Here is a 27,391-nt window from a genome sequence, read left to right as displayed (position 1 = left end):
TGAAATGTGAGAAAAGTTATCAACGCTGGTACTATTGTGTTACTGTGTATGTGTCTACCAGTCCATAATATTGGTGGAGGGCTGCACACGGGTACTACTGTGTTACTGTGTGTGTGTGTGTGTCTACCAGTCCATGATGTTGGTGGAGGGCTGCACACGGGTACTACTGTGTTACTGTGTTACTGTGTGTGTGTGTGTCTACCAGTCCATGATGTTGGTGGAGGGCTGCACACGGGTACTACTGTGTTACTGTGTGTGTGTGTGTGTGTGTGTCTACCAGTCCATGATGTTGGTGGAGAGGGCTGCACACGGGTACTACTGTGTTACTGTGTGTGTGTGTGTGTGTCTACCAGTCCATGATGTTGGTGGAGGGCTGCACACGGGTACTACTGTGTTACTGTGTGTGTGTGTGTCTACCAGTCCATGATGTTGGTGGAGGGCTGCACACGGGTACTACTGTGTTACTGTGTGTGTGTGTGTCTACCAGTCCATGATGTTGGTGGAGGGCTGCACACGGGTACTACTGTGTTACTGTGTGTGTGTGTGTGTCTACCAGTCCATGATGTTGGTGGAGAGGGCTGCACACAGGTACTACTGTGTTACTGTGTGTGTGTGTGTGTGTGTGTCTACCAGTCCATAATATTGGTGGAGGGCTGCACACGGGTACTACTGTGTTACTGTGTGTGTCTACCAGTCCATGATGTTGGTGGAGAGGGCTGCACACGGGTACTACTGTGTTACTGTGTTACTGTGTGTGTGTGTGTGTCTACCAGTCCATGATGTTGGTGGAGGGCTGCACACGGGTACTACTGTGTTACTGTGTGTGTGTGTGTGTCTACCAGTCCATAATATTGGTGGAGGGCTGCACACGGGTACTACTGTGTTACTGTGTGTGTGTGTGTGTCTACCAGTCCATGATGTTGGTGGAGGGCTGCACACGGGTACTACTGTGTTACTGTGTGTGTGTGTGTGTGTGTGTCTACCAGTCCATAATATTGGTGGAGGGCTGCACACGGGTACTACTGTGTTACTGTGTGTGTGTGTGTGTGTCTACCAGTCCATGATGTTGGTGGAGGGCTGCACACGGGTACTACTGTGTTACTGTGTGTGTGTGTGTGTGTCTACCAGTCCATGATGTTGGTGGAGGGCTGCACACGGGTACTACTGTGTTACTGTGTTACTGTGTGTGTGTCTACCAGTCCATGATGTTGGTGGAGGGCTGCACACGGGTACTACTGTGTTACTGTGTGTGTGTGTGTGTGTCTACCAGTCCATGATGTTGGTGGAGGGCTGCACACGGGTACTACTGTGTTACTGTGTTACTGTGTGTGTGTGTGTGTCTACCAGTCCATGATGTTGGTGGAGGGCTGCACACGGGTACTACTGTGTTACTGTGTGTGTGTGTGTCTACCAGTCCATGATGTTGGTGGAGGGCTGCACACGGGTACTACTGTGTTACTGTGTGTGTGTGTGTGTGTCTACCAGTCCATGATGTTGGTGGAGGGCTGCACACGGGTACTACTGTGTTACTGTGTGTGTGTGTGTGTGTGTCTACCAGTCCATGATGTTGGTGGAGGGCTGCACACGGGTACTACTGTGTTACTGTGTGTGTGTGTGTGTGTCTACCAGTCCATGATGTTGGTGGAGGGCTGCACACGGGTACTACTGTGTTACTGTGTTACTGTGTGTGTGTGTGTGTCTACCAGTCCATGATGTTGGTGGAGGGCTGCACACGGGTACTACTGTGTTACTGTGTGTGTGTGTGTGTCTACCAGTCCATGATGTTGGTGGAGGGCTGCACACGGGTACTACTGTGTTACTGTGTGTGTGTGTGTGTCTACCAGTCCATGATGTTGGTGGAGGGCTGCACACGGGTACTACTGTGTTACTGTGTGTGTGTGTGTGTGTGTGTCTACCAGTCCATGATGTTGGTGGAGGGCTGCACACGAGTACTACTGTGTTACTGTGTGTGTGTGTGTGTCTACCAGTCCATGATGTTGGTGGAGGGCTGCACACGGGTACTACTGTGTTACTGTGTGTGTGTGTGTGTGTGTCTACCAGTCCATGATGTTGGTGGAGGGCTGCACACGGGTACTACTGTGTTACTGTGTTACTGTGTGTGTGTGTCTACCAGTCCATGATGTTGGTGGAGGGCTGCACACGGGTACTACTGTGTTACTGTGTTACTGTGTGTGTGTGTGTCTACCAGTCCATGATGTTGGTGGAGGGCTGCACACGGGTACTACTGTGTTACTGTGTGTGTATGTTACTGTGTGTATGTGTCTGTGTGTATGTTACTGTGTGTATGTTACTGTGTGTATGTTACTGTGTCTACCAGTCCATGATGTTGGTGGAGGGCTGCACACGGGTACTACTGTGTTACTGTGTGTGTGTGTTACTGTGTGTGTGTGTCTGTGTGTGTGTTACTGTGTGTGTGTTACTGTGTGTGTGTTACTGTGTCTACCAGTCCATGATGTTGGTGGAGAGGGCTGCGGAGAAGCCCAGCATGTTGAAACTGATCTCTGTTGCCGTGCAGAGGGCCAGACCAGCCATGACAGGAAAGAGGGACAGGTTCACCCACATACCTACAGTAGTTTACGTACGTGTACACACACACACACACACACACACACACACACACACAGCACTTAAGGACATAGTCATACTTCATTAATAAGTGCATCGATGATGTCGTCCCCACATTAACCGAACATACATATCCCAATCAGAAGCCATGGATTACAGGCAGCATTCACACTGAACTAAAGGCTAGAGCTGCCGCTTTCAAGGAGTGGGACACTAAACTGGACGCTTTTAAGAAATCCCGCTACGACCTCCGACGAGCCATCAAACAGGCAAAGCATCAGTAACGGACTAAGATCGAATGCTACAACGTTTTTTATTTATTTAACCAGGTAAGCTAGTTGAGAACAAGTTCTCATTTACAACTGAAACCTGGCCAAGATAAAGCAAAGCAGTGCGACAGAAACAACAACACAGAGTTACATGGAATAAACAAGCATACAGTCAATAACACAATAGAAAAAAAGAAAGTCTATATACAGTGTGTGCAAATGGCATGAGGTGGTATGGCAATAAATAGGCCATAGTAGCAAAGTAATTACAATTTAGCAGATTAACACTGGAGTGATAGATGAGCAGATGATGATGAGCAGATGATGGTGTGTAAGTAGTGATATTGGTGTGCAAAAGAGCAGTAAAGTAAATAAAAACAATATGGGGATGAGGTAGGTAGATTGGGTGGGCTATTTACAGATGGACTATGTACAGCTGCAGCGATCGGTTAGCTGCTCAGATAGCTGATGCTTAAAGTTAGTGAGGGAAATGTAAGTCTCCAGCTTCAGCGATTTTTGCAATTCGTTCCAGTCACTGGCAGCAGAAAACTGGAAGGAAAGGTGGCCAAAGGAGCTGTTGGCTTTGGAGATGACCAGTGAGATATACCTGCTGGAGCGCGTGCTACGGGTGGGTTTTGTTATCGTAACCAGTGAGCTGAGATAAGGCGGAGCTTTACCTAGCATAGACTTGTAGATGACCTGTAGCGAGGGCCAGCCGACTAGAGCATACAGGTCGCAGTGGTGGGGGGTATAAGGGGTTTGGTAACAAAACGGATGGCACTGTGATAGACTGCATCCAGTTTGCTGAGTAGAGTATTGGAAGCTATTTTGTAGATGACGTCGCCAAAGTTGAGGATTGGTAGGATAGTCAGTTTTACTAGGGTAAGTTTGGCGGCGTGAGTGAAGGAGGCTTTGTTGCGAAATAGAAAGGCGATTCTAGATTTGATTGGAGATGTTTGATATGAGTCTGGAAGGAGAGTTTACAGCCTAGCCAGACACCTAGGTATTTGTAGTTGTCCACGTATTCTAGGTCAGAACCGTCCAGAGTAGTGATGCTAGTCTTACGCTCGTCGGATGTGGCAGGGCTAGCAAACTATCAAGGAATACAAAGGGAAACCCAGCAGCCGACCAGACGAGCTAAATGGCTCGCTTGGCAATTTCTCGCATGGAATAGCTTTAATTTCTCAGAACAAGAATAGACTGACGAGGTTCAGAAGAAAGTTCTTTGTTTCTGGCCATTTTGAGCCTGTAATTGAACCCACAAATGCTGACGCTCCAGATACTCAAATAGTCTAAAGGCCAGTTTTATTGTTTCTTTAATCAGAACAGCAGTTTTCAGCTGTCCTAACATTATTGCAAAAGGGTTTTCTAATGATCAATTAGCCTTTTAAAATGATAAACTTGGATTAGCTAACACAACGTGCCATTGGAACACAGGAGTGATGGTTGCTGATAATGCGCCTCTGTACGCTGTTGGATTCTGGGTAAACTTTGAACATTACTATACTAGAGACATGATAGATCAGAAGTAATACTATAGTATCTGCGGGGTGATAGAACATGGTTGTTACATCAGAAGTTAATGGTTATCTGTAGGAGACAGATGGCTTTGGAATGTGCTGGGTGGACGGGAAGAAGGAGTGCTATAGGTGTGCTCACAGGAGTGCTATAGGTGTGCTCACGGGAGTGCTATAGGTGATACGGGTGGAGAGTTTTGGATTAGACATCAAGGGGGTTGAGGTCAGGTCACCATAAGGGAGACAGAACGGTTTATTACTCTATTACTTCGTCTTCCTGTCAGACCATAAAACATAAGGATTGGAGAGAAGGAGGAGTGTCTAAATTGGAGTGGTGGAAACGTGATGTCTGAATGCAGCTGTAACGACCCTTTGGGAAGAATTACACCTGGTTAAGCTTTTCTAGTGTCCGTCAAGTTATTTACTCTAAAAATAAGAACCTAACAACGCCTATGTAGATATTCCATTATAATCATACGTTTTCAGCTACAATAGTCATTTACAACATTAACAATGTCTACACTGTATTTCTGATCAATTTGATGTTATTTTAAATGAACAACATTTTTTGCTTTTCTTTCAAAAACAAGGACATTTCTAAGTGACTCCAAACTTTTGAACGGTAGTGTGTGTGTGTGTGTGTGTGTTTTTGTGTGTGTGTATATATATATATATATATATATAGCCAGAAAAAGTACATTTACATAAGTATTCAGACCCTTTACTCAGTACTTTGTTGAAGGACCTTTGGCAGCGATTACAGCCTTGAGTCTTCTTGGGTAGATGCAAGATTTAGATGCACTATTGTAAAGTGGTTGTTCCACTGGATATCATAAGGTGAATGCACCAATTTGTAAGTCGCTCTGGATAAGAGCGTCTGCTAAATGACTTAAATGTAATGTAAATGTAAATGTGGTATGACGCTACAAGCTTGACACACCTGTATTTGGGGAGTTTCTTCCATTCTTTGCAGATCTTCTCAAGCGCTGTCAGGTTGGATGGGGAGCGTTGCTGCACAGCTATTTTCAGGTCTCTCCAGAATTGTTAGATCGGGTTCAAGTCCAGGCTCTGGCTGGGCCACTCAAGGACATTCAGAGACTTGACCCAAAGCCACTCCTGCGTTGTCTTGGCTGTGTTCTTAGGGTCATTGTCCTGTTAGAAGGTGAACCTTTGCCTCCTGAGCGCTCTGGAGCAGGTTTTCATCAAGGATACCTCTGTGCGTTGCCCCGTTCATCTTTCCCTCGATCCTGACTAGTCTCTCAGTCTTGCCGCTGAAAAACATCCCCACAGCATGATGCTGCCACCACCATGTTTCACCATAGGGATGGTGCCAGGTTTCCTACAGATGTAATGCTTGGCATTCAGGCCAAAGAGTTCAATCTTGGTTTCATCATACCAGAGAATCTTGTTTCTCATGGTCTGAGAGTCTTTAGGTGCCTTTTGGCAAACTCCAAGTGGGCTGTCGTGTGCCTTTTACTGAGGAGTGGTTTCTGTCTGGCCACTCTACCATAAAGGCCTGATTGGTGGAGTGCTGCAGAGATGGTTGTCCTTCTAGAAGATTTTCCTATCTCCACAGAGGAACTCTGGAGCACTGTCAGAGTGACCATCCGGTTCTTGGTCACCTCCCTGACCTAGGCCCTTCTCCCACAATTGCTCAGTTTGGCTGGGCGGCCAGCTCTAGGAAGAGTCTTGGTGGTTCCAAACTTCTTCCATTTAAGAATGATGGAGGCCACTGTGTTCTTGGGCACCTTCAATGCTGCATTTTTTTAGTACCCTTCCCCAGATCTGTGCCTCAACACAATCATGTCCCGGATCTCTACGGACAATTCCTTCGACCTCATGGCTTGGTTTTTCCTCTGACATGCAATGTCAACTGTGGGACCTTATATAGACAGGTGTGTGCCTTTCCAAATCATGTCCAATCAATTGAATTTACCACAAGTGGACTCCAATCAAGATGTAGAAACAAGTCAAGGATGATCAATGGAAACAGGATGCACCTGAGCTCAATTTCAAGTCTCGTAGCAAAGGGTCTGAAGACTTGTGCAAATAAGGTTCTGTTTATTATTTTTAATACATTTGCTAACATTTCTAAAAACCTGTTTTCGCTGTGTCATTATGGGGTATTGTGTGTAAATTGATGAGGCTTTTTTTTATTTGATCCATTTTCAATAAGGCTGTAATGTAACAAAATGTGGAAAAAGTCAAATGCACTGCATCTACCTCCATTACCTCGTACCCCTGAACATCAACTCTGTACTGGTACCTCGTGTATATAGCCAAGTTATCGTTACTCATTGTGTATTTATTCCTTGTGTTATTGTCTTTTTCAATTTTTCTCTCTGCATTGTTGGGAAGGGCCCGTAAGTAAGCATTTCACTGTTAGTCTACACCAATTGTTTACGAAACATGTGACAAATACAATTTGATACTAGAGACGGGAATGTTTACAGAATGAAACCCTGACAGAATCCTAAGAACATAATGAAGGGTGCATATAAGGGGATAGTGAAGGGTTTTCAGGATTGGAACTCAGCCAGGCACTTCACTGTGTGTATGTGCTTTACCTGTGTATTCCCCCAAGATCAGCCTTGACATGATGACAGTGAAGATGGGCGCAGAGCTCTTCACCGTCTCTGCAAAGGAAACGGCCACATTCTTCAGGCTCACCAGACCCAGCACCACACTGGTGAACCTACAGAACGGAACAGGTCAGTGGCATTCAGACCAGAAGACAATCCCACACTACATCCACTCTGAACCTGAACCTCTGCTACACAAAGTCCGTTTCAATTTTCCAGATTGTCAAACTGTTTACCTGTAATGATAGAGGAGCTGATATTGAGGTGCAGCATCTCACTTCCCTAAAATATACCCATTTAGTGGCCATTTAAGTTCAACAACCATTTTGGTAGCACTGATACTTCTACTATGGAAACAACACTCAAATGATCACAAGATAAACATTGATCAATTAACATAAGCCATTACGGAAATAAAAGCTAGTTATGTATTAGTCCAACTTAACAAAAGGAAACAAACCAACCAAATAACTTCAACAATGCAGCTAAAAGTAGAGTCATTAGAGTGCAGACCCACCTCATGAGCCCCACAAACAGCATGATCATGAGGAAGTTGGGGGGGTACTCAGTCCTGGACTTGTGCTGGTATAGGCAGCAAGGCACATACATCTTCAGAAAGCCTATGATGGTGGTGGAGACCATTTGAACAGCGCCTACAAAAAACAAAACAAAAACAATAAACCATGGTACAACATGTAGGAATTGAGTCGTCTACCCTTGAGGCCCTTAGTACACTGATTAGAATCAACCAACTATCATCTATTGATTGGAGTATTGACAATTTGAAATTGTGTGTGTGTGTGTGTGTGTGTGTATGCCTGTTCCTTACCCAGCATGCTTGGCTCCCCCTCTAGCAGAGATAGGATGTACTTGTTGAGGAAAAGTGTGCAGAAGCTGAAGAAGTACCACAGGCCCAGGTAGACCAGCGACTTGGAGTTCCATACCCCTGAATCTGCCTCGATTATCGTGGTCTCTGTGATGGTGATCTTCAGCACGTGTTCCCCCGGCATGCTCTCGCTGCGTGCCAGCACCACACGCTCCTGCCTGCTTCGAAACAGCGAAAGGAACCGCCACAGGGAATGTCTTCCAGCCCAACCGTTGGACGCCATGACGCACAGCGCACGAGGATCCACTGACCAGGTTCCAGCAGGCACAAATACAGAGAGGAGGGGGAGGGGACTGGTGGAGAGGACCGGTCAGTCCATCGTCAGTCTGTGTGTCTATCCAACAGTGTGTTCAGCATGACTGTAGAACTGGTGGTCTCTGCATCACAGCTAAAACACAAGGAATGAATATAGTTGACAGTCTTCTAGCATTATGCCATTTTATAAATCATCCGAAAAGGGATCAAAGTTACTTCACCCATATGCAGTCTTTATTGGTTTTCGAAATGATACACTAGACATTAAAGGCAATACTGCCGGGCACAAGCTTCTAACAGCGCAAACCAAGAGTCAGATCCACAAGACATGGCTATTAAAAGCCATGAGTGGTGAGTAGGGTTGCAAAGGGTCGGAAACTTTCCGGGAAATTTTCCATGGGAAGTTAAGCCTGGGAATTCTTACTTAAATTCATCAAAACGTTAGCTTATAACAGTGAACCTTTTTTTGTGGGATACACATAAGGCAATTCTAGGTCTTGTAGCATATTGTGGTTAAACTATCCCAAATTCAGTGGAATTGCAACCCTCTGCATGTGCAGTGCACTCTTCAATCACATGTACAGTGCACTCTCAAGATCTTGCACACTAATGAGATGCTATTGAGCCCACACTACTACACTGTCTGAGACAAGGACTACATGCTTTCTGGTTAGTTTTGATTACAATACTGGCTGGGGTGAATATATTTTATATGACATACATGACCTTTTGCTAACTAGTAAATAGTAGCCTACAGCAAAGTGTGTTTAAATCATTTCTAATTTGTTAACAATTTCTGCTAGTTAGTTTTTGCTACCATGTGCGTTTTAGCATGCTTGAGCCTGCTAACTGAGGAGTGTTAATTCACCTGTTTCCATACATGTTTCATTGTAAAACATTTATCTTACAAAGGAGTTGTTTAATCTAACTTTTCCAATCTTCATAGGAAAACGCCACGGGTCTCTATCTGATGTATGGAGACATTTCACTGCAACTAATATAGAAGGAAAAGCTGTGTATATTTGCAGATACTGGGCCAAATCATATGTGAAGAATGCAACAAAGACGTGGAATCATCAGGCCAAGTGCATAAAGTTCCCTCAGCGCTCACAACAAGCAACCTCTGACAAAAGTCCCTCTACATCTATTCGAGGTGAAAATTATGAATCAGACACCTTATCGATAGCAACAGTTCATGGTCCTCCTGGAATCAGAAGGTATTTGCACTGTTGACAGACAATGCTGCGAACATGAAGGCTGCTTGGTCTAAAGTGGAGGAGTCCTACCCTCACATCACACCCATTGGCTGTGCTGCTCATGCATCGAATCTGCTCCTCAAGGACATCATGGCACTGAAAACAATGGATACACTCTATAAGAGAGCCAAGGAAATGGTTAGGTATGTGAACGGTCATCAAGTTATAGCAGCAATCTACCTTACCAAGCAAAATGAGAAGAATAAGAGCACCACATTGAAGCTGCCCAGCAACACCCGTTGGGGTGGTGTTGTCATCATGTTTGACAGTCTCCTGGAGGGGAAGGAGTCTCTCCAAGAAATGGCCATATCACAGTCTGCCGATATGGACAGCCCCATCAAGAAGATCCTCCTGGATGATGTATTTTGGGAGAGAGTGGTAAGCAGCCTGAAACCTATAGCAGTAGCCATTGCGTGGATTGAGAGAGACAATGCCATTCTGTTTGATGTTCAGACTCTGCTTGCAGATGTAAGAGAAGAAATCTGTACTGCCATTCCCACTTCACTGTTGCTCCAAGCAGAGGAAACTACAGTTCTGAAATACATCAAAAAGCGTGGACATTGCACATTTGTGGCCTGCTGGAGGTCATTTTGCAGGGCTCTGGCAGTGCTTCTCCTTGCACAAAGGCGGAGGTAGCGGTCCTGCTGCTGGGTTGTTGCCCTCCTACGGCCTCCTCCACGTCTCCTGATGTACTGGCCTGTCTCCTGATAGCGCCTCCATGCTCTGGACACTACGCTGACAGACACAGCAAACCTTCTTGCCACAGCTCGTATTGATGTGCCATCCTGGATGAGCTGCACTACCTGAGCCACTTGTGTGGGTTGTAGACTCCGTCTCATGCTACCACTAGAGTGAGAGCACCGCCAGCATTCAAAAGTGACCGAAACATCAGCCAGGAAGCATAGGAACTGAGAAGTGGTCTGTGGTCACCACCTGCAGAACCACTCCTTTATTGGGGGTGTCTTGCTAATTGCCTATAATTTCCACCTTTTGTCTATTCCATGTGCACAACAGCATGTGAAATTTATTGTCAATCAGTGTTTCTTCCTAAGTGGACAGTTTGATTTCACAGAAGTGTGATTGACTTGGAGTTACATTGTGTTGTTTAAGTGTTCCCTTTATTTTTTTGAGCAGTGTATAAACACCATGGGACCACGCAGCCATCATACCCCTCAGGAAGGAGATGCATTCTGTCTCCTGGAGATGAACGTACTTTGGTGCGAAAAATGCAAATCAATCCCAGAACAACAGCAAAGGACCTTGTGAAGATGTTGGAGAAAACAGGTACAAAAGTATCTATATCCACAGTAAAACGAGTCTTATATATCGACATAACCTGAAAGGCCGCTCAGCAAGGAAGAAGCCACTGCTCCAAAACTGCCATAAAAAAGCCAGACTATGGTGTGCAACTGCACATGGGGACAAAGATCGTACTTTTTGGAGAAATGTCCTCTGGTCTGATGATACAAAAATAGAACTGTTTGGCCATAATGACCATCGTTATGTTTGGAGGAAAAATGGGGAGACTTGCAAGCCGAAGAACACCATCCCAACCGGGAAGCACGGGGGTGGCAGCATCATGTTGTGGGGGTGCTTTGCTGCAGGAGGGACTGGTGCACTTCACAAAATAGATGGCATCATGAGGAGGAAAGTATATGGATATATTGAAGCAACATCTCAAGACATCAGTCAGGAAGTTAAAGCTTGGTCGCAAATGGTTCTTTCAAATGGACAATGACCCCAATGGACAATGACCCCAAGCATACTTCCAAAGTTGTGGAAAATGGCTTAAGGACAACAAAGTCAAGGTATTGGAGTGGCCATCACAAAGCCCTGACCTCATCCTATAGAAAAAGGAGGCCTACAAACCTGACTCAGTTACACCAGCTCTGTCAGGAGGAATGGGCCAAAATCACCCAACATATTGTGGGAAGCTAGTGGAAGGCTACCTGAAACATTTGACCCAAGTTAAACATTTTAAAGGCAATGCTACCAAATACAAATTGAGTGTATGTAACCCACTTCTGACCCACTGGGAATGTGATGAAAGAAATAAAAGCTGAAATAAATCACTGTACTATTATTCTGACATTTCACATTCTTAAAATAAAGTGGTGATCCTAACTGACCTAAGACAGGGAATTTTTACTAGGATTAAATGTCAGGAATTGTGAAAAACTGATAAGCATGCAATAAGCATGCAACCATTAAGAAAATGACTGTTAAATCCATGTGGATTAATGAGAAATTGAAAAATGGTGTGGTTGAGAGGGATGAGGCAGTAGGAATGGCAAATAAGCCTGGCTGCACAACCGTTTGGCAAACATATTGCAAATTGAGAAATCATGTAAATAAACTGAATAAAAAGAAGAAACTACACTATGAAACAAAGATAAATGACAAAGAATGATAGTAAAAAGCTTTGGAGCACCTTAAATGAAATTCTGGGGAAAAAAGCAAACTCAGCTCCATCATTCATTGAATCAGATGGCTCATTCATCACAAAACCGGCTGATATTGCCAACTACTTTAATGATTTTTTCATTGGCAAGATTGGCAAACATAGGCATGACATGCCAGCAACAAACACTGACATTACAAATCAAAGTATATCTGACCAAAGTATGAACCCTAAGGGTTTCCGTTAGGATGGAATGGAAAATATGGCGAAGTACAATATGACGGTCGGGAGTAGGCTACAGGATTCTAAATTGTTTGCCTTCATTAGACAACTTTGTTCCAATATTTCTGTAAATCAGTGATATTTATTTCCCATAGTAATTTGTTATGGATCCATAACTAAATCAACATCTGCATTTTGAAAGAGTATTTGTTATCTTTATTTTATTAACGAAATGTGGTTATTTGTTTATTAGGCTACTTTGCTCTGGTACACTCAGACAAGATTGCTCTGAAATCCGTGTAGATAGTAGGCTAGACACATGCAATTTTTAACAACATTCTTTTCTGATAAAAACGAGTTAATTGCATCCACCGTGGAGCCCAGTTTCATAATATGACCATATTTCCCAGCTGCTTGCCGTCGTTTTGTAGTAATCGTGAAAAAACAGGCCTTATTTTAGTGCATTTTTCACCCTGCCAGCTCCTATTAGTTCAACCTTATTTTAGTGCATTTTTCACCCTGCCAGCTCCTATTAGTTCAATTGAGCACCGTGGCACCAACTCGCCTTCCGAACGTCCTATTCCCAGCTTATTGTTCAACGTCACAATGCCTGCTTCGCTATTGTTGGCAATGAGACCTGCTCACGTTGTTTTATAGTTAAAATGTAAACAACAAAAATATGGGGGAAATATAGGCATGTCTGTCTATTTTGCCAAATATCTCGCAATGTGTATATTTAGATTTTTTTCAAGTCGGATGCCATTTTAATCATGAGAATCTCGTCTTTCTAATTATGTAAGCCTGTGCAGCTAGCTCGGTTGTCATCAAATGCTAGCCCCAAAATACTTTTCGCCCTTGGAATGCTGAGCTTCCCCCATTGTTTTCCTATGGAGAGGCATGCCGGTCTATTTCCCCAAATATCTCACTGTGTATATTTTGTTTTTTTTCAAGTCGGGTGTAACCGGTGTGAAATGGCTAGCTAGTTAGAGGGGTGCATGCTAATAGCGTTTCAATCGGTGACGTCACTCGCTCTGAGACCTTGAAGTAGTTGTTCCCCTTACTCTGCAAGGGCTGCGGCTTTTGTGGAGTGATTGGTAACGATGCTTCGAGGGTGGCTGTTGTCGACGTGTGCAGAGGGTCCCTGGTTCGAACCCAGGTAGGGGCAAGGAGAGGGACGGACGCAAAACTGTTACACGGGCACCATTTTAAAATCAGGAGAATCTCCTCTTTGTAATTATGTAAGTCTGGGCAGCGAGCTCGTTTGTCATCGAGCGCTAGACGAGAAATAGACGTTTTTATTTTTTCCCTACTTTTTCATTACGCAGACATAAGCACAGTTGACACCATCGAGGTGCGGATGTTTACTTTCTACACAAGTTGTTTTCTTCCAGTTTCGTCCGACGAACAGATTGTAGTGGTAAAATAAAAAGGGATACATTTTTAATAGAATTCTAAGCATCACTCCAGTCAAAACAGGCTCTGCAAACGTTCGACTCCATTAATTCGCTATGGGCTCACGCTAGTGTTCCAGTTTAGCCAACGTTCTTAAGCCGTTTTTCAGCCTTGGGTGAATTTTGACTCGTTCTATTATCCAGCCTATAGATAGCCAGAGCGAATTTACGAAAGCACCCAAATGTCCATTGAGAAAGCACAACGACTATACCATTTAGCTAAGAATGATGAGAGTAATCAAGTCAATAAACGTTGGGTAGTTAGATAGCCTATAGTTAATATAGTGGCAAGTTTGATGTATAACTACTAACGTTAGGTAGCTAGCTAACATACTGGTACATACTGCTGTAATGATATGCTATGTGGTTCGTAAGGACAGCGTAGCTAACAAATTGTCAGCCAACATAACGTGTAAGGTAACTTATTTGAAAAGTCATTACTTTATTACATTGAGTAGCAAGCTACCCCTTGGTCGTTAGGGCAAATCTGGTCTGTGATAGGTTTGAAACTCCCCCCCCCCCCCCTCCTCCTATCTCGGCTATTAGACTATTCTTCAGTAAAGGTAGTTCAGTTATTAGCCCCCCTCCCCAATTTGCAACAAATTGTTGTTCCCATCTCATTCCTTTCCCTCTTCTACGCGTCATCATTCTGCTCCTGAGTGGCTCGCTTGTGGGCGTGCTGGCAGGATATGGCAGCATCTTCGGTTGTGCGTCAAGAATTCTACATACAGTAGCACGTTTGTATGAAGGTGTGGTTATTCACAGGCAAATTGTTATATGCTATGGAGTACATTTGGGTATTTTTGTCAAGAGCAAAACCTCTTTAAAAAATAAAAACATTTTTAATCAAAAATAAGTGTTATGAAAGCAACTTTTTTCCGACACAAAGGAAGTCAAAGCGGACACCTACAAAGATGGCATCTCAGGTAAGCAGCACTGGGCTGTATTGACGTATTCTAAAAATCTGCTGCTTTAGATTGAACAGTCATATCTCAGATATTGTTTTCATATCTATAAAAAATAAGCTGTTTTCTTTACTTTCAGAGAGCGAGCTGATCAAGAGGTGGAAAATGTAGATATTGCCAGATGTTCACTGTCTGAGGAACAGGCCGTGGAAGCTTTATCGCTGGCAAAAGTGTCCATAACCAGAGGTAATTAAACTGTTCTGTGTTCTTTTTCTCCATCTCTGCCTGTCTTGTTGTACATGTAACCTGTCTCACATGCATTAATTAAAAAACCCGCTTGTTAGCTGCTAATTTTCAGATTTACACCACATAAACACAACCATTTTCACTGGACCATCTGTTGCTATCTGTTGTTGCCAGGTCATGATTTCCCTGGGGGTTAGGCTTGCAATAACCAAGTGGTGAGACACATAACCCTCTATATTTAAATGTTTCAGGTACACGCCGATAGGTGTCTGCGTCACATACAGTATCTTCTATTGACATTATCTTCTATTGTTTGTCCTCATGTCTGTTTTTCAGCATAAAGTACTCTGTAGCCACTCAGTGTGGACACCAGGTGAGACCACACACACACACAATAACAGTCTCTCTTCTTCACTTCATCCCTCTCCCCCTCCTCCCTAAATCCTCTAGGTTATATCAGCTGTATTGGTGAACCCCTCCCGCATCTGAACTGGCTGACAGAGAGGGCACAACATGATCATAGGTGAGAGGTCACTTGGTCGTGTCAACAGGAATATTATTAAAGAGATGCTTTACATTGAAATACAGACAGAAATGTAGCAGTCCCAGAGTGACTGACCGTGTTAGAATATAAAAACAAAGCTTAATCATGCTCTCTCTCTCTATCCATCTGTCACTCGTCTGCAGGTATGTTTTGATGTGAGAGAGAAAGCCAGTCCCATCATCGCCACCTCATCCGCTCTTAAGATAACCTTGGGGCCAACTGGGGGCCCAAGGCTGGTTAGGAGACACCGCAATTGTGATGAACAGAGAATATTAGGGCAGCACTGTAATTAATGGATCATATGCTGTCTGCCGCTGTTCTTACCTCTTTCCCTTTCTGTCTTCTACACTTCTCTCCCCACCTCGTCTTTCTTCCTCGTTTTATAATGCACACCATATGTGCATTGAAGTACAGATAGAACTTGTATTTATAATATTACAATTATCATAATTATAATGCATTTATTATGTATTTATAACACCTGGATAATTAACTTCTTTCAATAAAGCGTTTCACAGTCTCCACTGGTTGAAATTAAGTATCTTATTGAAATACTATCCGGTGTCCTCAGATTAATGCAGATGGAGTTCGATATGCATAGTTCTTTTTCTGTATATATGAATTACAAATCAATCATGTTTCTAGTCTATTGCATAGTTACAATGTGTAATCATTGATATCCCAGGAGCGGTAAACACTGTTGAAGTGTATAATTGTAATACATACATGCAGACACAGCATCATTCAAATAATGGAGTTTGATATGACTGAAAAATAATGTCTCAGAGATTCATACCTGAACTGCACCTTTATTTGCCAAGGAAGAGTACATGATCATTGTAGCCTCATTGTACAGGCAACAATGTGGGGATCTCATGTGTGGTAATAACCACAGTACATGTATATAGGACTTGCATCCTTGGCACAAAGTTATTATATTCTACTCAATCCATCTCCTCGCCCCTACCTGGGATCGAACCAGGGACCCTCTGCACACATCGACAACAGCCACCCTCGAAGCATCGTTACCCATCACTCCACAAAAGCCGCGGCTTTTGCAGAACAAGGTGAACAACTACTTCAAGGACTCAGAGTGAGTGACGTCCTCGGTTGAAATGCTATTAGCGCGCACCCTGCTAACTAGCTAGCCATTTCACACCGGTTACACATAGGTTTCATTAATGCCATTCAGACTTGAAGTTGATACAACAACTATGATAGCTGAGGTTCATAGATTGGTATGAATATTAGTTCAGAACCTAACGTTTTAGTGTCCATACTAGAAGTCGACCGATTAATCGGCATGGCCGATTAATTAGGGCCGATTTCAAGTTTTCATAACAATCGGTAATCGGCCTTTTTGGACGCCGATTATGGACGATTTCATTGCACTCCACGAGGAGACTGCGTGACAGGCTGACTACCTGTTACGCGAGTGCAGAAAGGAGCCAAGGTAAGTTGCTAGCTAGCATCAAACTTAGGTTATAAAAAACAATCAATCTTAAATAATCACTAGTTAACTACACATGGTTGATGATATTACTAGTTTAACTAGCTTGTCCTGCGTTGCATATAATCAATGCGGTGCCTGTTAATTTATCATCGAATCACAGCCTACTTCGCCAAACGTGTTATGATTTAACAAGCACATTCGTGAAAAAAGCCCTGTCGTTGCACCAATGTACCTAACCATAAACATCAATGCCTTTCTTAAAATCAATACACAAGTATATATTTTTTAAACCTGCAAATTTAGTTAAAAGAAATTCATGTTAGCAGGCAATATTAACTAGGGAAATTGTGTCACTTCTCTTGTGTTCTGTGCAAGCAGAGTCAGGGTATATGCAGCAGTTTGGGCCGCCTGGCTCTTTGCGAACTGTGTGAAGACCATTTCTTCCTAACAAAGTCTAATTAATTTGCCTGAATTTTACATAATTATGACATAAGTGACCATATCAATGACCTAAGGCTCGTATTTCTGTGTGTTTATTATATTATAATTAAGTCTATGATTTGATATTTGATAGAGCAGTCTGACTAAGCAGTTGTAGGCAGCAGCAGGCTCGTAAGCATTCCTTCAAACAGCACTTTCCTGCGTTTGCCAGCAGCTCTTCGCAATGCTTGAAGCACAGCGCTGTTTATGACTTCAAGCCTATCAACTCCCGAGATAAGGCTGGCAATACTATAGTGCCTATAAGAACATCCAATAGTCAAAGGTAAATTAAATACAAATGGTATATAGAGAAATAGTCCTATAATAACTACAACCTAAAACTTCTTAACTGAGAATAAGACTCATGTTAAAAGGAACCACCAGCTTTCATATGTTCTCATGTTCTGAGCAAGGAACTTAAACGTTAGCTTTCTTACATGGCACATATTGCACTTTTACGTTCTTCTCCAACACTGTGTTTTTGCATTATTTAAACCAAATTGAACATGTTTCATTATTTATTTGAAACTAAATTGATTTTATTTATGTATTATATTAAGTTAAAATAAGTGTTCATTCAGTATTGTTGTAATTGTTATTAATACAAATATATTATTATTATTTTATATCGGCCAATTAATCGTTATCGGCTTTTTTTGGTCCTCCAATAATCGGTAACGGTGTTGAAAAATCATAATCGGTCGATCTCTAGTCCATACACAGATCGGCTACATGTTGTAGCTAGCTACACATCCATAGGCATACAGTTATTTTATCCTCCACTACACAATAAGCAAATAAATAGTTAGCTATGTTACTTCAGCTGCATTGCAAGGCAAGCTTACACAATTGTACATTCAATTTGCAGTAAATGCTTTAGCTAGCTAGATTCTTTACATCCACTGATTCACAAGACAACAGCCTGGTTTGCTGGTTCTCAGGAGTCCCGAAAACATTAAACAACACGAATTGCAAATTCATTCTCCCAACACTAGCTAGCTGGCTAATGTTAGCTAGTCAGAGAACTTGCTAAGTAGCGATTTTCGTAAATTAACATTATGACAAAAAAATATGCACAAACGTTTGTCTCTACATTAACTAACATATTCCTCTCAATTGTACATTTTGTCAGCCATCTTCACCCAGGGACGGGTGGCTCGTGTCAAAATTCGTCATTGGAACCACTCGATATGATTGGTCATATAAAAACCTTGGGACCCAAATGCATAATGAGTGCTCTAACTCCCCCTTGTGGTCGTCTGGAGCAATGAAGTCATGACGCTGGGTACCTCTAAATCCCGCGATGTAAGCTCGCAACGTTTAAAGGAGAAACCACTGTACTAGAAAGTGTGTGCCCCCAGGCCTGGAGGGAAGCAAAAGTCCTTCCGCTACCTAAGAATAGTAAAGCACCCTTTACTGGCTCAAATAGTCGACCAATCAGCCTGTTACCAACCCATAGTAAACGTTTGGAAAACATTGTGTTTGACCAGTTACAATGCTATTTTACAGTAAACAAATTGACAAAAGACTTTCAGCACGCTTATAGGGAAGGACATTCAACAAGCACTTACACAAATGACTGATGATTGGCAGAGAGAAATTGATTATAAAAAGGATTGTGGGGTTTGACTTCATAGCGGCTTTTGCCATTATCGATCATAACCTGTCTAACTGAACACATGGGGTGTTCTTTAATGGAAGCCACTCAAAGATAATCCAGGTAGAATCAGGAATTCCTCAGGGCAGCTGTCTCGGCCCCTTACTTTTCTTTCAATCTTTACTGACGACATGCCACTGTCTGAGTAAAGCCAGTGTGTCTATGTATGCGAATGACTAAACACAATACACGTCAGCTACTACAGTTACTGAAATGACTGCAACACTTAACAAAGAGCTGCAGTTAGTTTCAGAGTGGGTGGCAAGGAATAAGTTGGTCCTAAATATTTCTAAAACTCAAAGCATTGTATTTGGGACAAATCTTTCACTTAAACCCCAAACCTCAACTGAATCTTGTAATAAATAATGTGGAAATTGAGCAAGTTGAGGTGACTAAACTGCTTGGAGTAACCCCGGATTGTAAAATGTCATGGTCAAAACATATTGATACAACAATAGCTAAGATGGGGAGGTCTGTCCATAATAAAGCATTGCTCTACCTTCTTTACAGCACTATCAACAAGGCAGGTCCTACAGGCCCTAGTTTTGTCGCACCTGGACTACTGTTCAGTCGTGTGCCACAAAAAGGGACTTAAGAAAATTGCAATTGGCTCAGAACAGGGCAGCACAACAGGCCCTTTGATGTACACAGACAGCTAACATCAATAATATGCATGTCAATCTCTCCTGGCTCAAAGTGGAGGAGAGATCGACTTCTTAACTACTTCTATTTATGAGAGATATTGACATGTTGAATGGACCGAGCTGTCTGTTTGAACTACTGCCGCACAGCTCGGACACCCATGCATACCCCACAAGACATGCCACCAGAGGTCTCTTCACAGTCCCCAAATCCAGAACAGACTATGTGAGGTGCACAGTACTACATAGAGCCGAACTCTATTCCACATCAAGTAACTGATGCAAGCAGTAAAATTAGATTTTTAAAAACCCTGATAAAAATACACCTTATTAAGGAACAGCGGGGACTGTGAAGCAACACAAACCCACAGTGCCTTGCAAAAGTATTCATCCCCCTTGGCATTTTTCCTATTTTGTTGCATTACAACTTGTAATTTAAATGGATTTCTATTTGGATTTCATGTAATGGACACACACAAAATAGTCCAAATTGGTGAAGTGAAATAAAATAAACTTGTTAAAAAAAAAAAATGTAAAGTTAAAAGTGGTGCGTGCACATGTATTCACCCACTTTGCTATGAAGCCCCTACATAAGATCTGGTGCAACCAACTACCTTCAGAAGTCACAGAATTAGTTAAATAAAGTCCACCTGTGTGCAATCTAAATGTCAAATGATCTGTCACATGATCTCAGTATATATACACCTGTTCTGAAAGGCCCCAGAGTCTGCAACACCACTAAGCAAGGTGCACCACCAAGCCAGCAGCACCATGAAGACCAAGGAGCGCTCCAAACAGGTCAAGGACAAAGTTGTGGAGAAGTACAGATAAGGGTTTGGTTATAAAAAAATATCAGAAACTTTGAACATCCCACGGAGCACCATCAAATCCATGAGAGATTGGAGTATCTGTCCATAGAACCACTTTAAGCCGTACACTCCACAGGGCTGGGCTTTACTGAAGAGTGGCCAGAAAAAAAGCCATTGCTTAAAGAAAAAAATAAGCAAACATAAGGCATGTGGAAGAAGGTACTCTGGTCAGATGAGACTAAAATTGAGCTTTTTGGTCATCAAGGAAAATGCAATATCTGGCGCAAACCTAACACCTCTCATCACCCCGAGAACAACATCCCCACAGTGTAGCATGGTAGTGGCAGCATCATGCTGTGGGGGTGTTTTTCCATCGGCAGGGACTGGGAAACTGGTCAGAATTTAAAGAATGGATGGCGCTAAATACAGGGAAATTCTTGAGGAAAACCTTTTTCAGTCTTCCAGAGATTTGAAACTGGGACGGAGGTTCACCTTCCAGCAGGACAATGACCCTAAGCATACTGCTAAAGCAACACTCGAGTGGTTTAAGGGGAAACATTTAAATGTATTGGAATGGCCTAGTCAAAGCCCAGACCTCAATCCAATTGAGAATCTGTGGTATGACTTAAAGATTGATGTACACCAGTGGAACCCATCCAACTTGAAGGAGCTGGAGCAGTTTTGCCTTCAAGAACGGGCAAAAACCCCAGTGGCTGCATCTGCCAAGCTTATAGAGACATACCCCAAGAGACTTGCAGCTATAATTCTTTCAAAAGGTGGCTCTAACAAAGTATTGACTTTGGGGGGGTGAATAGTTATGCACACTCAAGTTTTCAATTTTTTTGTCTTATTTTTTGTTTGTATTACAATTAAAAATATTTTGCATCTTTAAAGTTGTAGACATGTTGTGTAAATCAAATTATACAACCCCCCCCCCCAAAAAAATCAATTTTAATTCCAGGTTGTAAAGGCAACAAAATAGGAAAAATGCCAAGGGGGTGAATACTTTCGCAAGCCACTGTAGACGCACGCACATATGGCTGCGCCCCTGCCCGGTCATGTGAAATCTATAGATTAGGCCTAATTTATTTATTTCAATTGACTGATTTCCTTAAATGAACTGTCACTCAGCAAAATCGTTGAAATTGTTGCGTTTATATTTTTGTTCAGTATAGCTGACAAGCAAAATTAACCAGTTGGCTAATGCTAGCTAACGTTAGCTTAAATGTGAATGCGCTTGTGCCTGTCAAATAGCCAGCTCGTGAACGTACTCATTCATTAAATGAACGCGCTCTTCATTGGTAAAATAATAATTAAAAATAAAAATCAGCTTGTAGATGCAGTAAATATGGGAATTAGGAATTACTTACCAAGTGGTCACACCTATGCAACTCCGATTTCCAGTTGATACTGTAAGTTCAAAACAATCGCTAGCATGAGGACACCGCCAGTCGTCACTAGTTAACACAGCGACAAAGTCATAATTATGGCTAAACCCAGCCCATTTCTACAAGTTATCTTCTTAATCTTTTAACCTAACCCCAATCTTAACCACAGTGCTAACCTTATTCCTAACATTAAATGAAGACTAAAAGGCTACTTTTTGTAGCCAATTTTGACTTTTTGGCTGTGGAATCTAACTTGTGGCTCTGGTATCTAGTGGAAACCGACACCACCCCCGGCTTGTTGGACTTCCAATTACTTTCACGGAGTTTAGCGGTGGTTTGAGTCGACTGTCGAGACCACAACTCCGCTGCAGCATTTCCAACCTTAAAAATAACAAAGGTGTCCCTAAAATATCGTTTTGAATAGACGATCGTTTTGAATACAAGGACCAGAGCGAAATTGCATGTTAATAGTGGAAGTTGTCTGTTTATAACGTGCATTTGCTAACTCTGCATTCATCTCAACTTTCGAAACGTTTAATCACAGATAGAACAATTAGACAGATAATTCACTGGACGTATAAATATGAAGCATCCGCTTGGCGTTTCCACTCACTACCAAATATGGTAGTGAAAAGCCCACTGGCGAGCAGTGGGAGAAGATGGAAGGAGATGGATTTTGGCCGAAATTCTGCACATTTTCTCATCGATGAAACATTTGCTCTCAATTTGCTCTCTGTTCCCAAAACTCGAATCTACTATGAACATAGTGGACTAAGTTTTGTAGACTTTACCCTTTGCAAAAGTTGTAAAAAAATGCGCTGTGTAGAAGGAGTGCAAAGGCGAATTGAGTTATTGCACACGCGCACTTCACAGAGTAGACGTTCCCTAATGAAATATGCAAACACAGACTTGTTCTGCCCATTAGAAACCACCGGCGGTGGTCTATCTTGGTTTAGTTATAAAGCTTTGGTTTAATCTTGAACACAACTCTGATGAGGTTCCACTGGAAATGTTTGACCACAAGAGGGCATAATGACTCCCCCAATCCACTGATCAGTGCGTTGGACAATGTAAACAAAGACAATACAAAGGTTTTGTATAATTTCAGCCAGTAGTTTTGAAATTAGCACTCAAAACTGGTCCCCAAAAAGTGTGTAACACATAGAGATAGAGACACAAAGAGTCACAGACACAAATCTTTGTGTCTGTGACAGCACAGGCAGCGCAATTATGGCGATTACCATTTTTTAAGTAATCAATTTTCTTCTTCAAAATTGGCTGATCCCTCCTGATGACCAGGTTGGACATGACTCCAACAGGGTCACCAGGAGGGATCAGCCAATGAAGTTGGAAATCCCACCCAGTTGACTGCATTAAAGTGGTGGAAGCCATCAATGGCGCTCCCAAACTAATACCACCTTTTGGCCTCTATCATTCTCTATGGTACAACATCATTCATTTCGTATGATATGTTACATTCTGTCAACAAATATATACAGTGTATTCGGAAAGTATTCAGACTCCTTGACTTTTTCCACATTTTTTTCTAAAATGGATTTATTTATTTATTACCTTTATTTAACTTCTTATGGCTGCAGGGGCAGTATTGAGTAGCTTGGATGAAAGGTGCCCATATCAAACGGCCTGCTCCTCAGTCATAGTTGCTAATATTTGCATATTATTATTAGTATTGGATAGAAAACACTCTAAAGTTTCTAAAACTGTTTGAATTATGTCTGTGAGATTAACAGAACTCGTATTGGCAGGCAAAATCCTGAGTTGAAATCAAAACAGGAAGTCAGAAATCTGAGCTTGTATGTATTCACCAGAGTCCCCAATGAAATCCCCTTGAGATATGAATGATTGTGCACTGCCTAGGGTTCCACTAGATGTCAACCATCAATGGAAATTATAATGAGACTTCTATGGTGTTGTGGGAGTGAATGATAGCAGAATCAGTCAGGTGTCTGGCAGTCAGCCATTTTCTGATCATGCTTATTCCTCATGGTAGTCACTTGCGTTCCATTGCTCACGAAGACAAGAAAGAATACTCCGGTTGGAACTTTATTGAAGCTATATGTTAAAAACATCCTAATGATTGATTCTGTACTTAGCAATGCAGGTGTAGAAGCACGGTGGCTAGGAAAAACTCCCTAGAAAGGCCAAAACCTAGGAAGAAACCTAGAGAGGAACCAGGCTATGAGGGGTGGCCAGTCCTCTTCTGGCTGTGCCGGGTGGAGATTATAACAGAATATAGCCAAGATGTTCAAATGTTCATAAATGACCAGCTTGGTCAAATAATAATAATCACAGTAGTTGTCGAGGGTGCAGCAAGTCAGCACCTCAGGAGTAAATGTCAGTTGGCTTTTCATAGCCGATCATTAAGAGTATCTCTACTGCTCCTGCGGTCTCTAGAGAGTTGAAAACAACAGGTCTGGGACAGGTAGCACGTCCGGTGAACAGGTCAGGGTTCCATAGCCGCAGGCAGAACAGTTGAAACTGGATCAGCAGCACGGCCAGGTGGACAGCAAGGAGTCATCATGCCAGGTCGTCCTGAGGCATGGTCCTAGGGCTCAGGTCCTCCGAGAGAGAGAAAGAAAGAGAAAAAGAGAATTAGAGAGAGCATACTTAAATTCACACAGGACACCGGATACGACAGGAGAAGTACTCCAGATATAACAAACTGACCCTAGCCCCCCGACACAAACTACTGCAGCATAAATACTGGAGGCTGAGACAGGAGGGGTCAGGAGACACTGTGGCCCCATCCGATGATACCACCGGACAGGGCCAAACAGGCAGGATATAACCCCACCCACTTTTCCAAAGCACAGCCCCCACACCACTAGAGGGATACCTTCAACCACCAATTTACCATCCTGAGACAAGGCCGAGTATAGCCCACAAAGATCTCCGCCACGGCACAACCCAAGGGGGGGCGCCAACCCAGACAGGAAGATCACATCAGTGACTCAAACTACTCAAGTGACGCACCCCTCCTAGGGACGGCATGGAAGAGCACCAGTAAGCCAGTGACTCAGCCCCTGTAATAGGGTTAGAGGCAGAGAATCCCAGTGGAGAGAGGGGAACCGGCCAGGCAGAGACAGCAAGGGTGGTTCGTTGCTCCAGAGCCTTTCCGTTCACCTTCACACTCCTGGGCCAGACTACACTCAATCATATCACACTGAAGAGATGAGTCTTCAGTAAAGACTTAAAAGTTGAGACCGAGTCTGCGTCTCTCACATGGGTAGGCAGACCATTCCATAAAAATTGAGCTCTATAGGAGAAAGCCCTGCCTCCAGCTGTTTGCTTAGAAATTCTAGGGACAATTAGGAGGCCTGCGTCTTGTGACCGTAGCGTACGTGTAGGTATGTACGGCAGGACCAACTCGGAAAGATAGGTAGGAGCAAGCCCATGTCAGTGACCAAAGACAATATGCTTTGCTTTCTCTTGACCCTAGAGATAAAGCCTTGGTGTTACGGATACAAGTGTTCTGTGTGTATCCTGTGTGTATTTCTTTTCTCTCCTTCTCCCCTACTCACAGGTGACAATAATCATTCCCCAATCAGTCATCAATCAGTCGCTAATCGGAAGACACCTGCTCCTTTTCCCTTACCCAATCACAGTCCCTTTCCCTTGGTTTAAAACCCCTGTCAGTTGTTTTCTCCGGAGCTCAATCTCTTTGTAACATGCCTTCTGTCTGTAGATCGCTTGTGTGTTTTGCAGCTACATGTCACTTTGTCCCCACCTGTGAGTATTGTTTTGGTTATGGTGTTTGAGTGTTTGTTTGATGGTGGGAAAAGGGGGTAACCAGACAAGTCGCCCTTGGGCTACACTACCCGTAGTTAAACATTGGTAAAAACACTAGTTAGAACTGGGCGGACCACCCCCTGTATTTTTGGTTAGTTAGTTAGCTGTTTGTGAAGTAGGCTAGTCTAGCTTAGGGGTGTCTTTGAATTATTATTCTTTCATTCCTTGGGTCCCGCTCAGCCCCTTTTCCTGCTCCCCCCCATTTACCGTGTGTTTATAAATAAACATTTAGTGTTTGACGGTAATTAAGTTGTCTGTGTTATTTGTTCTCACTGTTACGTTTTCACTACTATAATTTGCATGAGTTGTGTTACGGGTCCCATTACCATCCCCCCTAGACTGTCGGGCCAAAGGGATTCGTAACACTTGGTCAGAGCTCTCATGCTCAAAGTTTTACTTCTGCTTCCTCATCGCCTCTTTGATGGCACTCCGGCCCTCACACTGACAAACATCTACAGGAAAAGTACAGCTATGAGGACGACTTCACTGTATCCCTCATCCAACTGGTTGGAATTTGTAAGTGGCGTGACTTACATTAGTGGCAATAGCAACAGATTGGAAACTTATGACCTAATCAACAGCCACCTCCACCCCTCCTGAAAGCAGAAGTGTCCAGACATGAACACATGATGAAAAGTCCAGAGAAAATAAATGCAACCCCCGACTCAGATCATCCCCCATGTCAACATTGTGTGCTATGGTGAAATCCTGATTATGCCACCTACACCAAAGACTTTGTGATAGTTTTCTTTCCGTTCCTCCAGTGTTCTGCATATACTACATCACCAGGGGCATCCTGCAGGAGAACAGGCAGGAGCTGATAGTGTTTGTCCTCAGTGTGTTGATGGTCATGATGCGCTCTTTGGTCAACTTCATGGTGCTGCCAGTCCAGGATAGAAAGAACTTGGTTGTGGTATGTTGCATGTGGACGTACAAAATGAAACCAACCTCTTTTTAAAAGGTCATGTTCAGTACAGTACACCATAGCAAAACGTTTTGCAACGGAAAATAACAATCTGAGCTCTCATTGGACAAGTTCAGGTAGTAACTCCTTGTTTCAAAACGTTTCTCCCTACTGAACACGGCTCAATTACAACCAGATATTTGACTGTGCATGTCTTTATGCCACAGGTACTGTTTTGGTAGCAGCAGTAGTGACTCGATGGCCTCATCTCCTTCTGAAAAACCCATTGGATGAGAAAGCCAGAGGTACCGCCCCTCTTACCTTCTCCTCCAATAGGTTTTGAGGAGACGAGGAGTGATGACTCAAGGAGTATGCAATTAAGAGAAGGCCTGTGCGCTTTTGTGGAAGGTGCGGTTTGTATGCATCCTGTGTGGTCGTGGTGGCCTATGTCCTGTGCACCATGCTGCTCATCCAGAGGCCAAACATGATGGTCTTCCGGGTGGGCAGAGCTCTGGAGACCATCCAGGAGCAGTAATTCCTGCTCATCCTGTGCTCCTCCATGGTTACATTTAAACTACAGGCTCAGGTACTGCCGCATTCCACATGAATCATAACACGTCTGGCACACGATAGCTGTTGTCTTCCGACAGATGGTGTCATTCTAACGAGGTGTGGCCTTGATCTGTGGTGCAGACATATATGATTGACTTCAGGATACCAGGGTAGGGTATTTGGGATGGAGGTGTACTGGATCGGTAGTTGGTCTAACCTTTGGCTGGTTTTGACATTTCTCTGTCAGCTGTGCCTTTGCATCCTGATCATGATGTCAGGCACAACCATGTCCCTCACAAACCGCATCATCCTAGGCTTTGGAGTGGTCTGGGCCTGCCTTACTGCAGTCGTGGGGGCTATCGCAGTGAGTAACAAGTATCAAGAGAATTTTTTTTTAAATGTAATCATTGGTGTGCACTGAACATAATATTATGAGTAGCTACAAGTGCATAAACAGTGAGTATGTAAAGAATAGTTCAGAAATAACTCACAATACAAGATTACACAATACTATGCATAAAGCATGTGAACTCAATAGAAGGAAGGGTGGTGGAAATAATGTTAACCTTTAAAGATG

The 27,391-nt window shown here is 43.1% G+C and overlaps 1 protein-coding gene across 1 annotated transcript in view; it reads right to left on the bottom strand.

Annotated features, from left to right (window-relative positions):
* Positions 1–21,767, bottom strand: part of LOC120060711 (solute carrier family 35 member E2A-like) — a 37,694-nt gene extending 15,927 nt beyond the window's left edge. Inside the window, exons 1-5 of the mRNA XM_039010114.1 lie at positions 21,531–21,767; positions 7,784–8,228; positions 7,472–7,607; positions 6,940–7,067; positions 2,465–2,585 (exon numbers count right to left, since the gene is read on the bottom strand). Of these exons, the coding sequence (XP_038866042.1) occupies positions 2,465–2,585; positions 6,940–7,067; positions 7,472–7,607; positions 7,784–8,063 (665 nt within the window). The 5' untranslated portion in view covers positions 8,064–8,228; positions 21,531–21,767. The remainder of the gene's footprint in view (positions 1–2,464; positions 2,586–6,939; positions 7,068–7,471; positions 7,608–7,783; positions 8,229–21,530) is intronic.
* Positions 21,768–27,391: the final 5,624 nt, after the last annotated feature.

The sequence above is a fragment of the Salvelinus namaycush genome, chromosome 16 (genome assembly GCF_016432855.1).
Source record: "Salvelinus namaycush isolate Seneca chromosome 16, SaNama_1.0, whole genome shotgun sequence".
Taxonomy (NCBI): domain Eukaryota; kingdom Metazoa; phylum Chordata; class Actinopteri; order Salmoniformes; family Salmonidae; genus Salvelinus; species Salvelinus namaycush.
The sequence above is the reverse complement of the archived record's forward strand: the minus strand, read 5'-3'. Positions and strand labels throughout refer to the sequence as shown.